Source organism: Chinchilla lanigera, unplaced genomic scaffold (genome assembly GCF_000276665.1).
Source record: "Chinchilla lanigera isolate Chin_1 unplaced genomic scaffold, ChiLan1.0 scaffold00066, whole genome shotgun sequence".
Classification (NCBI taxonomy): Eukaryota; Metazoa; Chordata; class Mammalia; order Rodentia; family Chinchillidae; genus Chinchilla; species Chinchilla lanigera.
Window position 1 is genome coordinate 7,524,466 of NW_004955467.1, and position 16,902 is coordinate 7,541,367.

Consider the following 16,902-nt stretch of genomic DNA (forward strand, 5'->3'; position numbering starts at 1 on the left):
TTAACGATTTTTAAAAAGCTTTGCTAAGGCATAGCTTACTTATCACAATACAGTATTAACTTGGTATGCAATTATCGCCACAATACAGTTTTGTTTTGTTTTTGAAACAGGGGATAAAAATTTTAAGGAACTGCGCGAGAGCAATCTTGAAGGTTTCTCAAAGCGCTCTCACCTTGGGAAAACGCTTCGATTCTGTTCAACAATAATTTTATTTTAATTTCACCAGCAATTCGCATCTTCTAGTAGGAGCCCTTACACGTTTGTTTGTTTGTTTTGGTTACAGCTCTGAGGCCCCAAAGTGAAGTAAATAATCAGTTTGCAAACTCCAGGCGCGCAGCGGCCGAACCGCGAGGAGTGAACCACGCGGGCCGCCGTAGTCAGCTGCTGGGAGCAGGAAGTGTCCGAGCAGCGGGCGGAGACTGCACGATGGCACCGGACCCCTGGTGAGTCCCAGGGGTGAGGGCGGCGGTGCACTGGGGAGCCTGAGGGCGGGTCGGGCTTCCCGGAGCCGGCAGTTCCGTAGTTTTGAGGCTGAAGGCCTTTCGGGATGAGGAAAGGAACAGCGAGGATCTGGGGACCCCTGCTGAGCCACAGCCCACTACTCCTGGTCCTTCTGTGGATGAGCCGGGAGGGAGCCCGAGTGGGCTGCCGAGGAACGGGGGCCGGACCCGAACCCCCGTAGATTCCTGCAGCTCTTTGGGGCTGCGCTCTCCGCGGGGATTTCCCGCCCACCCGGGTTGTGGGGCTGGTGCAGACTTCTCTGACTCCTGTAAAAGTGAGGTAGAAATAACCTGTTCGTGGACTCTCGGTCCATCTGCTAAACCCCCTTCGTTGAGAACCCGCGGCTCAGAATTCTTGGTCATTAGCTGTTGAGCAGAGGCAGATCTTGTGGGCCCTTCCAAAATCGTGGGAATCCGGGAGGGAATTTAAGCCCTTGAGATAAGACATTTTACTCCTCCCGGAATCAGTCTTATCAGTGTCCTGGAGACTGTTCCTTCAGCAACAACTTCTGCAAAAAAAACAGCAGTTGATAAGGGTCATTCTTTCAGCAGTGAAAGCCCGAGGACTAAGTAGTTAAAGATGCAAACTCTAAACCTAAGGGACAAACTGCTATACATAACAGGCTTGACTTTTTTTGTTTAATAATTTACAACATATTAGAATTGTAAAATTCTTGTTGGGAGTATATGTCTTATGTTGTTTCTAGCACAGTTTGTAATTGTTTAAGTTACAGATAATTTGGATGTTAGGAGAATAGATTTCAAGGTCAGAATTACCTGGTACCTAGATTATCTGGGCTGGTTGCTTAATTTAATATTGCCTTTTTAACAATAGTGTACACCACTGATAGAAAATTTAGAAAGTACAGAATGTTTACAGAAAGAAAATAAATCACTTCTTTAACTGTTACTCGGAAAAAGCCATTATTGATATTTACAATGAATTTATTATTCTATATGATGCATGTTTTACAAAACAGGAAGCATTTCTCCGTATCACTAAATGTTTTCTGAAAACGTGATTTTTATGGTGCATATCACTGTGTCATATGAGCATAATTTATTTTAGGATTTGTCTTTGATCTTTGCTATGCCAAAGGCCGACCTTGCTTTCCCATCTGTTTCTTTGGGATGCTGCCACAGAAGTAGAACTATTGGGTTTAACTATGGACATTTTTAAGGTCCTCAATACATCTGAAGTTATTCTCTACTTTTCTGGAAGCAAACTCTCATACTTCACACATAAAGTAAGAAATAAAGCGTAGTGATAAGGGAGGTCCCTTCCCTCCCAGTTGCCCATTTAAATTGGTGAAAGTGAGAACTGGACCCCATACCTCTTCCCTGGTTACTATTGAAAAAAAAAAAAACAACTGTACTCTTCCTATCATTCTCAGTTATTTGACTAAGTGACTTTCTCATTTAACAGTTGAAAGTGAAGCAGACCTTTACTGTGCTCTGATTGGCTGCTTTACACCATGGGTTGCTGGTGAGGAAGGTAGAAAGAATACAGAAAGGGACTGTGAAAAACCCAGGAGCCAGGTGGGGTGGCGCCCACCTGTAATCCCAGCCCTAGGGAGACTGAAGCAGGAGGATCTCTGTGAGTTGGAGGCCAGTCCGGGCTACATAGTGAGACTGTCTCAAAAAGCAAAACAAAACACCCTAGGAAAAGTTACTGCAGTTTTCTTTCTGTGCTACTGAAAATCATAGCCAATCAGTGCCTTCCTCATGAGTTGTGTTCTAATATTTAGAGATCCAATATAGCAGTTACTATTTGAATGCTTTATCAAAGCAAGTGGTGAGCTTACTGTTTAATAGAAATACGTGATAACTGCATCTGAGCTGGTTGTTTGCTAAAGTTAATTACCTGTCTGTACTACTGGAGCAACTTATGCTTTGATGAAGTTAATTACCTTTGTTTACTACTGAAGCAGCTAATTTTGAATGAAATACCTGCTTTAAAAAAAAAAATTGTATTTTGAGACAGCATCTCTGTAGCTCAGGCTGGCCCCGACTTCACAGCGATCCTCCCACCTCAGCCTGGGATGATAGGTGTGCACCGCAACACCTGCTCCATTTCTGGAAAAATTAGTTAGACCTCAGTGTTCTGCTTGGGCGTCCTAAGTATTGGTGGTTTTTGGTTTTTAGGGTGTGGGCTATTTACTTTTTTAAAATGTTATCATGGAAGGTAAAGGATACTGAAGTAGAGTTGTATGCTGGACTCCTTCATATCATTGGGTTTTTGTAATTAGCAATATTCTTCCATTTTTGTTTCATCACTGCCATTCACACCACTATTTCTTTTGGTATGCTTTAGATTGTATATATGTTAATGTATCTGTACTTTCACTGCCTTTCGGGTCAAAATAGAGGCCTCTCTTACAGTCTGGAAACTTCTTTTACTTCTGCCAGTCCCTCTGCCCGTGTGGCAGCATCACTGTTTTTTAGTGACTTCACCCTGAACACATTACTTGTTCCCTTTTCTCATTCCTTATATCAGATTAGTCACTAATTCCCATTGGTTCTTTCTTTTAAAATTGCTGACATCCCTTTTCTGATGTCCACTTCTACTGTCATCCAGACCTTTATAACCTAGTATTTTGCACATAGTAATTACTAGTAATTGTGTGCAGAATGTAATAATCTGAGAAATCTACTAGCCTCCAGCTGCTACCCTCTTATTTTCTCTCATTACTATTTATATAAATAAATTGAGTTGTGCTTGGTGGTGCACTCCTATGTTCCCAGAACTCCGGAGGCTGAGGCAGGAGGATCTCCCTGAGTTCAAGGCCAGCTTGCACTACAAAACAAGACCCTGTCTCAAAAAAAAAAAGATTAGTTTTCCTAAATGATAATTTAAGCAGCTGTGTGCCTGACACCCTGATGACTGCCCACTGTTACTAGGCCAGTGTCCCTCAAGCTTTGCTATAGATTGGAAACGTCTTGGGAGCTTTCAAAAATCCCCATGTCTGGGTCAGACTGCACACTAGTTAGTCAGAGTGCTTGGAGGTGGGATGAGAGCCAGGCTTCTTTTTTTTTTTTAAATTCTCCTCTGATTTAAATGTGCAGCAAGATTTCAGAACCCCTGCTGTTAGGGCTGAAAGAAGAATATAGGGATTGGGTGGGGGGTGAGGCAAGACATTGGCAATTTGTCCTAGCTGTGTGACCTTCCACATTTCATTTAAGCTTTTCAAGGCTGCTTTCTATATATAAAATGTCCTCTGTGGCTCTCAACTCTCCTTTAAGACTGGTATTCCAGGCTCTGCAGAGACTACCTTCTATCATCGCCACTGTTTTATACTTTACCCTCCTGCCATGGCAGCCATGTGACTGAGCATGCCTGGCCTGTTTTCTTCCTGTCCCGTTTGCTTGTCCTGTACGATTTGCACCATGTACAGCATGTCCCTCTCCTCAGCATCTGAGCAAGAGGCCTGCTTTAACTTCATTCAGCCCAAGATGTCACCTTGTGGCCCAGCCTCACTGAGTGCCTCGGTGAACAGTAATTTCTCCCATCTCTTAGCTCCAGAAATACTTGATTAGACTTCATGCTTAGCAGGATTTGGTTGTGGATTCTTACATGCTTGATCTGGGACCACAGAGCCAAAACTAAGATGTTCATTTCATAGATGACAGTATGGAGGGAAAGAAGGAAAACATGGCAAGCCTGGGACCAGGACCCAATTTTCCTTCTGTTTTCATAATTAGGTGGTGTTCTACCTGTTCTTTTTCATATACACGTGTATATGAATGATGTTATATATATATATATATATATATATATATATATTGCTACTGTGTAGAGTCTAAGGTTAGTGGCTCACAACCCTGCCTCCTGGGGTCCTTAAGAAGTTTACAGTGAGCTCTTAGGAAAGGACCTGGCTCAGATCAGGTGCTCAGCCATTAGCTGCTGTTATAATTACTTTAGTAAGATTCCTGAGGGATGCAGTTGGAAAGTCTTCATTTAAGAAAAAAAAACCACTTAACACCTAGGCATCCTGGTGTATGCCTTGCAGTCCCAGCTCCTTTGGGGGGCTGAGATGGGAGATCACTTGAGCCCCGGAGCTTGAGACTGACTTGGGCAACATAGCTAAACCCTATCTCAAGAACAAAACAAAAACAAAACATTTATCAAGTTCCCTCCATGCACAAGTGATACATGGGAGTTGGAAATGGATTATTTTCTTTTCTCGAGCAAAAATTGGAATGTTAAGGCAGACAGCAATTTTCAATATTTCAAATACGTTCATCGCATGAGTACAGCAGGGCCCTCACTTTTACAAACAGACCGGCTGGTAGGAGAAATGAAATGTTTGTGCACACTTAAGTATTTTCCTGAAAACAAGCAAAGGTGCTGTAACCGAAGGATAAAAGCAGGGCCACTGGGGGTTCATTGTGAGTCCTTCAAAAACTCCAGCACTTGAATAACAAGTAGAAGGTCAGTGAAGTGTTTGGAGAGAATTCTAGCAGACTTAGGTGTCAGGTGGATGTGTAACCTTTATCACCAGAACAGTTTGTTGCAGGTTGCACAGTACCTGCCATTCTTGCACTGTGGAGCTCTTCTCCAGGTAGACGTGCACAACTTGCTTCTCACCTTGTCTCAGGGTCCCCTGTCTTCATAGTACCTCCTGGTCACTCTCTTTACCCTGCTGCAGTTTTCTTTTCAGCTCATATCAACAGCTGGCATACAGCCTGTTTATTTGGGGACTAAACTTTGTTCACAGCTCTGTTCATTCACAGTGCCCAGAACTGTGGTCTGTACAGTGCAGGCCCTCCAGGAATGTTTGTTATTGCACAAATGCATGAATGCAGATGCTTTCTCATGGCCCAATAGCAAGGAGTTTAAGAGCCCAGGTCTTAGGGCCAGGCTGCCTTGTTCTGCTGGGTGAGTCAGGCTACCTCTGTGGAGCTCGTTTCCTAGTGTATAGATGAGGTGGTAGCAGAGCCCCCCTCCATGTACCTGAGTGCATTAAGTGAGTGGTTACAAACGAGACATTTGGAAGGGTGCCTAGCCATAGTAAGTACCATTTAATACTTACTGCTATTCCTGATCCTGTTTATTATTCTCCTTTCCCGTTTGAAGCTGTGACTAGAATTAAAAACTCAGCTTGGACAAGTAAGGAATTTCTTTTTATTTCTTTTTTTGTTTTTTTGAGGCAAGGTCTCCCTGTGCAATGCAGGCTGGCCTTAAACACACCGTGTAGCCCAGGCTGGCCTTGAACTCACAATGATCCTCCTGCCTCAGCCTCCCGAGTGCTGGGATGATAGGTGTGTCATCACGTCTGGCCATAGGAATTTCTTTTTTAAAGAACCTTAAACATCTTTCTCTACTCTGACTTTGCTGCAGGTTCTCTACATATGATTCCACCTGTCAAATTGCCCAAGAAATTGCTGAGAAAATACAACAACGAAATCAGTATGAACGAAGAGGTGAAAAGTCATCCAAGGTAACACCAGGAGAAAATTAGTACTTGAATGATTTTTTTTCTGTTTTTTCTTTTTGTTGTTGTCGTTGTTGAGTCAGCTATGTAGTTCAGGCTGGCTTTGAAGTCCGAGTGCTCCTCCCAAGTGCTGGGATTCTAAGAATGCACTAGTATGGCCAGCTCAGTACTTACATGATTTTGAGCGTGGAGGTCTGAAAACCTTCCTATACTTAAGGCTGTGTGTGTGTTTGGGTGTGTGTCAGTGTGTGTAAATCTGAAAAATTTATTGTGGTATGTTGTAGATGTCTAATTTTATTTTTCCCCATTTGCTAGATTAGAATTCCCTCCCCCAAGATACAAAATGTTCCCATTTCACTCACTGGACTTTTATGCAGCTACAGTATTCCTAGGCCTTCTGCTTCCTTGCGCTGTTGGCACAGTTGACAAGTGCCAGCATCACATTCTTGTATTTTTTTTTAATAATGACACCTTATCTGATTATTTAGGGGTCCTTTTATTATTCCTGTCATTTTTTTCTTCACATATCCTGCTTTCAGAGTGGTTTTGTGAAGCTCCGTTAAAGAAAATTTTGTGCTGGGCCTTAATTTCCACTGCCTCTCTAATAAAAAATGGGGAAAACTTAACATTTTTTATAATACTGCATATTTCTTTTCATTCTCATTTTATCCTTTCATGTATTTAGTCCTTTAGCAATATTTACTGTAGTTATTATGTGCCAGGCACTAGGATACATGCTTTTTAGATTTTTTTAGTGTTGTTCATAAATTTTGAAAATAATAATTTGAAAAATTCTCTCTAGTTATTACTTAAATTTAGGAATGTCTGGTTTTTATTTTCATTTTATGTCTGTACTGAATTCTTTTGTTCTTTCAAGTAATCTTTCAATTGATTCTTCTAACTTTCCCAAGTAGAAATCTGTTAATCTGCAAATGAGAGTTTCATCTTCTTTTCAACCCTTATAGATTTTTTTTAATTCCTTGTAGCATCGGCTAGAACTTGTAGACCAGAGTTAAATTATAATACATTCTAGGCAATTGTGTTCTATTCTTAGTTATCTTTCTTTGTTTTTTTTGTTTTTAATTTCCTCCATGCTGTATTAATCATATGTTTATTCTGTTTTTAATTATTAACACCATAAGCTTTTATTTTTAGGTTTAGACTGTCCTTAAATTACTAGAATAAATTCTCACTGGCAATGACATAGTCTTTTTATTGTAATTTTAAATTTCCTTTACTAATACTTAAAATTGTTTTACATTTATAATCTGTAAGTGAAATTGATATGTGTCGTGAACTCACTATGTAGCTAAGGCTGGTCTTGAACTTGCATGATCCTCTTACCTCTGCCTCTAGAGTGCTGGGCTTATAGGCATGTGCTGCTATCCCTGGCTGATTTTTTTTTTTTAATGACCAGGTTAGTTTAAAGTACTAATTAGGCTTTCCATCTTTTTCTGTGCTCTCGAAGCTCCTGTTTCATTATGATAATAAACCTTTTTTTTCATGTTTGTAATCATCTTCTTGTAATATATTAAGAGATCTCACTGCTTAAAGATAACCACCCTTGGCATTTTGGTGTATTTAGATTCTGTATTATTTTTTCTCTCCTTGGGTGACTTTTTCTTTTGCTTTTTAAGACAAGTTCAGAGTCTGTCTTCGAACTCACTATGTAGCCCAGGCTGGCCTCAAACTCACAGCAGTCCTTCTGCCTCAGCCTCCCGAGTGCTAGGATTATGGGCATGTGCCACCATTCACTGCTTGGGTGATACTCTTCCGTTCTAACAGAGTGAAAGTTGAATCATTTATATTTTTTTTTTTGTCTTTTTGAGCCAGGGTTTCACTTTGCAGTTTAGGCTGGCTATGAACTCACTTTGTAGCCCACATTGGCCTCGAATTTACAGCAATCCTCCTGCCTCAGTGTTGGGATTATAGGCGTGTGCCACCATGCTTGGCTGAATAATACTCTTTAATGACTATATACTCTTTCATCTCTTGAGTGATTTGGGGGCCTTTACTTTTATATGCTCATTATAGGCCTGGCGGTGTCTGTGTGTGTTTATGCTATTTTATTTTATTTTATTTTATTTCATTTTATTTTATTTGCGACAGTCTCGCTATGTTGCCTCAGCTGTCCTCAGCCTCCTGGATAGAGGACTCCAGGTGCCCATCACTGAAACCAGCTTGTAGTTTTTGTTTTGCTCTTTACTTTCACAGTGAGAAGAAACCTGCTTTCCTGGGAGTAGCCCTATGAACATTAGGGGTTTTTCCTTGGTTTCCAGAGGTATCAGAATAAAGTTAGATGACCTTTTTCATTGGCTGTTGATACCTTGGAGCATTGCTTGATGTGCATAACAGACCATGGCCAGCCTCTCACCGTGGCCCTGCTGACCTGAGGAGCCGGTGGCCTTCCACCTAAGTTACATCACTGCTTCTTGTAACAAGGCGGCAGATGAAACCTGTGGTATTCTGGCTTTGTAATATATTCACCCGTGGTCTAATATGTTTTCATTTAAGTGGGCAGTTTTATTTTCATATTTCCAAATTCCATAAACGCACCCCCCCATACTTCTCCATCCTTCAATGTAGCACTTTAGATTCAGAAACAAAAGTTTCCTCTGGTCTTTTAGAATAATTGGAGAAAACTCACACAGTCTTGGAAAAAGAGTCCCGAGTGGTTCCCATTCCTCACGCATAAAAGAACACTTTCCTATAAACGGTTCAGATGGGTTATAAACACACCGCGGCAGAGGCTGGTTTGGATGGTGATGGGACTTGACGCCATGTTGTTTGAAGCTTGGCTCAGGGAACTGTGAGATTTTTGCTGTTGAGTGGAGACTTTTGGAAACACTTTCCTGCATGGCCCCAGGGTAGACAATAGGATCAAAGGGCAGAAGCTCAGGGGACAGAACCCAGCTGAGCCTGAGGATAGATTGGCAGCTCCTGGTCAGTGCCCACAGTCAGACAGTCTGGGCTGCCCTTGGGCAGGCTTTCAGGGAGGTCCGAGGCTCAGCTAGGTGGCTGGACCAGGTCACCACTTTCCCTCCTGCATTTGTCCCCTGGAGGCTAAGCATCTCTTCTAGCCCATCCTTGATGGAATTCTGGTCTGGGAAGCCACCTCTACCTGATTCGATTTCATAGGTTCTGCATCGCTGGACTGGAATACTTAGGATGTGTTCTTTTCTTTTCAGCTCACCGTGGCAATCCGAGCCTTGTTGCACAACTTGAAGGAAAAGATCGCCCTTCTGAAGGACTTATTGCTAAGAGCGGTGTCAACACATCAGATGTATCCATGTAAACAGTTCCACCTCTTTTGCAGAGTGGGAGGAAAAGCAATCTTATTTTAAGAAAGGAAGGAATCTGGGCCACCCAGACTTTTCCACAGTTTGAGGAAGACCTGGTTTCCACACTGTTCCTATGATCCTGAGTTCTATGTTGGGGTCTGTTACATGTTTTACAGTGAATCTGCTGGCGAGGCATTAGCTGGCTTGGGCGTACCCCTTAGTGGGCAAGAAGCTGATACTTTCTGTGTTGTGTGTACGGAGCCCACATTGCTCTCGGCTGCTGCCTTGAGGGTGGCCAGCTGCTGCTGCAACAGCAGACTGAGCTCGGACTCCACTTCTGACATTCCAAAGTTTGTAATGAGCCGTTTCTCCTGGGAGAGGCCAGTACCAGTAGAAACCATATGTCTTTTGCTGTTGCTTTTACTGCTTATGTAGATTTTTTTTGAGACAGGGTCTCCCTGTATAGTTTAGGCTGGCCTTGAGTTCACTGTGTAACCCAGGCTGGCCTTGAACTCATGGCGATCCTCCTGCCTCAGCCTCCCAAGTGCTCAGATTACAGGCATGTACCACCATGCCTTGACTTATGTAGATTATTGAGATGTGAATTGTTTGCCTTATTATTCTTCCAGGAGCACAGGTATTACCTCTAGTTTGGAAAATTTGGGGTGGAAGGAGGAGTGGGACTTGCTTAAAGTAAGTTGGGCCATCATCTTAGCCTCCTGCCAAGTGTCAGAATTTTTCTTAGAAATTCATAATCTGATCAGTATAGGAAAATATATGTGAATTATTACCTAAACTAATCATTTGAAACTGAGTTTATATTAATTTGAAAACTGATCTCAAATGGCTTTCTCTCATTTTCCTCTAAATTGTTAGTAGTTCATGCCAAAAACCCATCTTTTTTCTTTTCTTCTTCTTTTTTTCTGAGACAGGGTCTCACTGTGTAATTCAGATTGGCCATGAACTCACTGTGTAGCCCAGGCTGGCCTCATACTTGTGGTGATCCTCCTGCATCAGCCTGAGATTACAGATGTGGGAAAAGGCCCAGTTTTTGTTATTAGAGGAAGTGGTTACATCCTGGCTTTAGGTATGGGAAAATTACATAGAATATATAGAAATTGTATAGAATGTAGCTTTTTAGATAAAAAATGGAAAGTGTTCAAGGAAAACACTTTCCTGCAAATGTAACCCTCTTATGTTTCCAAGAAGGTTGGTTTAGATTAATTGCATGGCTTTCCATATATCCAATTATTAATCCAGGAAGGTTTCAAGTAGAATTTTAATTTCAGTAAACAACTGGGGGCTTCTTTGTAACACAGTCAGAGTATTCTGATAGGCTTTGTTTGTAACTTGATCCAACTGGTATCATTTGTTACTGCCCAGTTAGTCTATTGTAAAAGTTTGAGCTTTTATTTTACCAACGTAAAGAAGTCTAAATACGTAAACCTGAAGTTGTTTCAGATGGGCAAGGCTCTTTCCTCCACTTTCACTACTCTGTGCCGGGAAGTCTGCACGTGGAGTGACACTAATTTGTTTTAGTGTCAGACATCTAACAGGTACATTAGAAAGGCAACTAAATACCTTATCACTGTTTCATGGTAGAGTACTGGTACCTATGTGTTTGGTAGCTTCCATTAAGATAATTATGTGTTATCCATCTCACTTATGTGCTAAACCTATACAGCCAGGGAAATCTATACATTAGGATAATATATAATAAACGTATAAATCTATACATTTATTTATCTAGATATAGTGGCCATACCTGTAATACAGTACCGTAGGAAGCTCTGGCAGGAGAATCACAAGTTTTTAAGCCCAGCCTGAACAACTTAGCAAGACTCTGTCTCAAATTAAAAAAATAAATAAATAAATGTTGAGAATATAGCTCAGTGTAAAGGCTCTGGGTTCATTTCCCAGTATTGGAAAACAAAAACAAAAACAGAAGAGCAAAAAAAAATGTTAATTTTTGCTACTAATAATTTCTGCTAGTTATTAATTAGAGAACACTAAATATGCCATAGGAATAATTGACTTTGTTCTCCTAGTGCTTCCAGTCTGACCATCTGTAATCTCTTGGGGTTTTAGTGTGGTTTTGTGGTGATCTCAGAATACCTCCCAAATTACTGAATTAAGCACCGTGCATTAAAAACCCTGAACAGAGTTATTTAAAACATTACAAAAATATGTAGTGACCTTAATGTGGATAATTCACAAATTCCTAGGAGAAATTAAAAAAACTCAACTTGCATGAAAAGGCTTTCTTTACAATTCTATTTTGTTTCCCAATTACTGTAACCATAGTCCCTACTGCAGGGCATGGCATGCAGACAATCCATCCCCAGGGGGCGCTCCTGAATTTCTGTGTTTTCAAGGAGGCTATTTTTCTTCTGATAGGGTGGAAAGAGGGAGGTAGCTTCTGTATTATGGCCCTTCTCCCCCTTTTTTGGTGCTGGCATTTGAACCCTGCATGTGATGAGCACACGATCTACCACTGAGCTACACCTCCAGCCTTACATAGCCTCCTGGTAATCCTGCTTGTTTCCATCTCCCTTTTCTTTGCCTTCCTTCCTGTTCGCAAACATTTAATAATTCTGTAACAGTTACCCTCCACACTTAAGGTGTGTTAGACAGCAACTTGTCAGTCCTGATAACCTCATGTTATTGGTTAGTTTTGGTGATCGCTTCTCTTGACAAAAGAGGTACTGAGGGTGGGCCACACTTTGGACCTCAGGCCCCTAATGTTGAAAGGAGAATCCAGCATTCCAGTGAGGAGATTTTACTCTGAGGAGAGGACTGTGAGAGTTCTGGTGTTTTACTCGGGACCTCACAGCTGGGAAATAGAAGAGCCAAATTCAAGCACAGTCTGGCCCCAAGTCAGTTGTTTAGTGCTGACTTTTATTTTAGTAGAAATAATATAGTCAACTATCTCCTGGCATGTCTTCCACTAGAATTTTCTATTAATTGCTGTAGGGCCAAGATAAATCCTGTTTATAAGGCAGATCCTGAAGAAACTTCTTAATCATCAGAAAGATTAAACAGTGTTCACTGTAGTTTATTAGATACACTACTTTATGACATTATAATTCTCAGAAAAATTTTTATCCATAAATCACCAACACAGTGACTTTTTAATCCTGTTGTTGAGACATAATTAATGTCAGATGACTTTTCCAGTGTGAATATTTGAATAGTACATTTCCTCACAGTGCTGGGTAGTTAAGTTATGGTATTTACTGAGTTTCTGCTTTTCTGGATTCATGGAGTTTTCCAGAGGCTGCTAGGAATTGCCAAAAAGATAAGTACTATGACAGTGTTTTCTAAACAGTTAAATTCCTGGAATTTAGATCTAAGATGTTATTCTGTTTCCTGAAAAAGTACTTTACTCCTGGCAAGGATGAAGATGAAATTAAAATGAAAGTTCTGTGCTTTTGAATCCATGAGTTTACAATTAATAAACCAAAGTCTCGTGGCCAGAGAGGTTAGAACTGCTGGACCGCGTGACTTCTGTCCACAGCACTCCTCCGAGAGTCTCGCTGGTTAAAGCGATGTGTTGTTGAACGCTCCATGTGAAATTTCAAGCGGTACCAAAAATACTGTTACAACCGGCTTTACATGAAGCTTGCACTTCAGTTAGCTTTTCAGTGGCAGCACCTTTACCTCTTTAAAGAGAATAAAAATAATCTCTTTAACAAAGGGGTTTAGTATCAAAAGGTATTTTTGGTGCCGTAGGAGAAGGCCTGTGGAAATACTTTTTAAAAAATCTCTTAACTCTTATGACCTCTTTATTTTTGGGGAAAAGCACAGGTAGAGAGATGTGATAATCCCTATATAATAAACCCCCATGGTTGCAGGTGTGGAGAGGCTGAGCGGACTCTGCACATATCCCCTGGTGACTGCAGGAGAGGGACAGTGGTTCTCAGACACCGCCTGTTCGTGACACTTCTTACATAGATGTAAACACAAAGATCTGTGTTGGTACAAGGTTCTTTCTAGTTTTTTATGTTAAGATCTTGATTTTTCATCATGATAGATAAAGTAGGTAGTTTTACATGTTTTTTGAATGTCCAGTCAATACCTGGCAAGATGTGTAATTGGTGCTTCTCAATTAAGTACTTCTCCTGTCCCTGGTTTGTTTGGAAACACGGCTGCTTGTGAAATCTGCAAGTCGGGTGTCATCAGTACAGTGGGAAGAGCATCGGCTCCGGAAGCAGGCAGACCTGCGACTGACGACCAGTCTGTCCCTGCATCGAGGCCAAACCACAGTTCAGTCTTTCTGGGGCTTAGTTTCATTGTTTATAAAACTAGGACTAGTCCTAGTTTTGCAAATTTGTTGTGAAAATTGAAGACAATATTTTTAAAGCATCTCGCAGGCCTAGCCCCCACCCCAGTGGTGGGTGTTGAATAAAAGGTAGGTATTAACACTTACTGTGTAACCTTAGCCTCCTTGTGCCTCATTTTTTCATATGTAAAATAGGGATGATAAGAATCTTCCTGGTTTGTATTACTGTTATGAGGATTAGATTATATGCATAGAAGTTGCTTCACATTTGGTAAGTCCTCCTTGAGGATTAACTGCTATTATTATTTTAATCATTCTTATAAAAGTTAATGAGAATTTGTAGGCAAAATGGTTGTATTAGAGCACACAGATATTAAAATAGTACTTGCAAATGTGATTAGTGCTTTGTCAGGCGTGGTGGTACATGCCTGTAACCCAAGCTGCATAGAAAGCTGAGGCAGGAAGATCACAAGTTTGAGGCAAGCCTGGGCAACTTAGTGAGACCCTACCTCAAAACTAAATTACAGAGTTGGGTTGTAGCTCACTGGTAAGAGTGCTTGCTTGCAGGGTTCAGTTGTGCATAACTGTAATCCTAGCACTCAGGAGGCTGAACCAAGAGGATCGCTGCCAGTTCAAGACCAGCTTGAACTACATAGTGAGACCCTATCTCAAAAAAAAGAGTACTTTCCTAACATAAATGAAGCCCTGGTTTGATTTCCAGTACCACAATAAGGAAGTGATCAATGTTTTGAGGCAAGGGAAGATTTGGCCTAGCATGTAATAGTCATTTATTTAGTAGGAGTTGTGACTTAAAGAAAAGGAGGCTGTGACAGGAATATCAGGAGTTCGAGGCAGTCTGGACTACACAGTGAGATCCTGTTCCAAAAACCTCGAAGCACGAGGCACGGTGGCACACACCTGTCATCCCATCTACTCGGGGATGGGGTGGGAGGACTGCAAACATGAGGCCAGCCAGGAAGCTTAGTAAGATCCTGTCCAGAGAAAACAAAACACAAACAGCAAGAAAATAGAGAGAGAGTCCAGAAGCTGGAATGGGGCTGGCATGTTCTATGGACCCAGCTACATTTGCACTGGACTCCACCTGTGGTTCAGAGCATGGACCAGCTTACAGCAAATAGGCTGGGCTTCACCACGTGGCTGCAGTGGACCCTCAAGTTACGACCGGCCTGACAAATGGCAACTTAGGTTATGACTGGAATTTTAGTTGTAACTTACAACCACAGTCTTGAGTTATGACCTGAATGCTGGCCGCTTATGCTTCCAGATGATCTCAGATACAGATTTAACCCTTAAAGAGTTGTGCAAGAAACATTACAACACTCTTTCCTGTACGGGGTTAGTTGAGAAATCCTGGCCCAGTGTCTGTCTAAGGACAGTGAAATCCGCCCATATACAGGAGAGAGACTTTGAAGGCTGCTTAGAGCAGCCTGAGCCTTCAGCTGACAACCTGAGTTACAACCAGCCTGAGGGAGTGAATTGAGTTCGTGAGTCAAGGGTCTGCTGTAATAGGTGTTGGCAAAATGAAGTCAGCATCCTATTTCATTCAGAAGCTTACCTTTTCCTGGATTGGCTAGAAGTACACATGAAATTAGCCAAGCCAATGACAGAGTACTATGGTAGTTAATTTTTTTCTTTATTCTTTTTTTTTTTTCTTTTTTGGTTTCTTTTTTGAGACAGGGTTTTGCTACAGTAGTGCAGGTTGGCATTGAACTTGCTTACGTAGCCCAGGCTGGCCTCGAACTCACGGTGATCCTCCTGCCTCAGCCTCCTGAGTACTGAGATTATAGCCATGTACCCCCACTCCTGGTGTCTTTATTCATTCATTGCCTTTCTTCTTGGTTATTCACCAAGTTGGTGGAAGAGGAGTTCACCGGCACCAGCTGCTGACTGTCTTATTTTTATTATCCTTGTCAGGCTTAGGCACACCCTGCCTCCACTCCCTTAGTCTACCGAACTAGCACATACATGTCTGCCTACAAGCAGAATGGGTTGTTGGCTGCATGATTCTTTGACCTCTTGTTAGTCCATATATTGTAAGTGCACTGTGCAGATGGTCCACTGATCCAGTCTCCCTCTGCCTTCCCTTGCCCTATCTCCTAATGGTTGTCCTCCCAAGATAGGTAGGTAGGTAGGTAGGTAGGTAGGTAGATAGATAGATAGATAGATAGATAGATAGATAAGATAGATTTTTTTTTTTTTTGAGAAAGGGTCTCACTTTGTAGTTCATACTGGCCTTGAACTCACTTTGTAGGCTGGCATGGAACTAGCCGTAGTCCTCCTGCCTCAGCCTGCCAAGTGCTGGGATTACAGTTGTGTACCAACATGCCCAGCCTGTCCTTCCAGTATGTTAAAATAAAATATTTTTTAAAGGGCAATGTTCCTCACTATATAGCTTTCTTAGATTTAAATGGAGTCTCACCAGACGTGGTGGTGCATGCCTGTAATCCCAGCACTCGGGAAGCTGAGGCAGGAGAATTGCTGAGGGTTTAAGGCCAGCCAACCTGAACTGCATAGTGAGACCTTGTCTCAGAAAAAAAAAAAGGGAGTCTCTGGGAATATTCTGAATTAGAGTGTTCCATATTAAGTGTCCCTCATCAAAAAGGATTCTGATCAGAAGTGTTTCAGATTTAGAATCTTTTCAGATTTTGGAATATTTACATATACATAATGAAATATCTTGGGGATGGGACCCTAGTCTAAGCACAAAATTTATTTACATTTCATATACACACAATTTGAAGATAATTTAATGCAATGCTTTGAATGATTCTGTGTGTGAAAAATGTTTCACAATGTGAAATTTGCCACTTGTAGCAACACGTTAGTGCTCCAGAAGTTCAGGTTGGGGGGTATTTAGGATTTTCAGGTAGGGATGTTCAGTCTGCATCGGTACGGTACAGTCTTAAGCAGGAAGTGCCAAGGGATAGGAGCGGTGCTAGCAGCCCCAGGGTGGACCAGCCCCGGGTGTTCGGTGGCTGTGCCCCGGTCATGCGGGGAGGGATAGGCAAGCTGGGCTCCGGCCCAGTTCACCGGCACAGCAACGTAGTTACGCTGCTCCTTAATTTCCTGTCAGAAAAATGTTGGCTTAGGGCAGTGATGGTGAGCCTTTTAGCGCTTTCAGTGATACAAATAACCCACTGTGGCACGTGTGCCATAGTCTTGCCAGCTCCTCTTGGAGCATCAAATGTTTGTGGTTCTGTTCTTCCCTGACTAACCTATAAAATATCACCAAGTTTTACTGCCTTTGAAAGTGATCTTTAACTGATTCATTCGTGTAAGTCTATAACTAGTATCTGCTACATTTTGAAACCTAACCTTTATTGTTTTTATTGTAAAAAGTACTCTACCTATACACTTCTTATTGTTAATTTTCATTAAAGGCT

The 16,902-nt window shown here is 41.6% G+C and overlaps 1 protein-coding gene across 5 annotated transcripts in view; it reads left to right on the plus strand.

Annotated features, from left to right (window-relative positions):
* The window catches only part of Stx8 (syntaxin 8), a 265,408-nt gene that overhangs the window by 243 nt on the left and 248,263 nt on the right, over positions 1-16,902 (plus strand). For all 5 annotated transcript variants that reach the window (XM_005399384.2, XM_005399387.2, XM_013522155.1 and 2 more), the window contains exons 2-4: positions 284-443; positions 5,842-5,941; positions 9,124-9,218. In XM_005399384.2, coding sequence (XP_005399441.1) covers positions 284-443; positions 5,842-5,941; positions 9,124-9,218 — 355 coding nt within the window. The remainder of the gene's footprint in view (positions 1-283; positions 444-5,841; positions 5,942-9,123; positions 9,219-16,902) is intronic.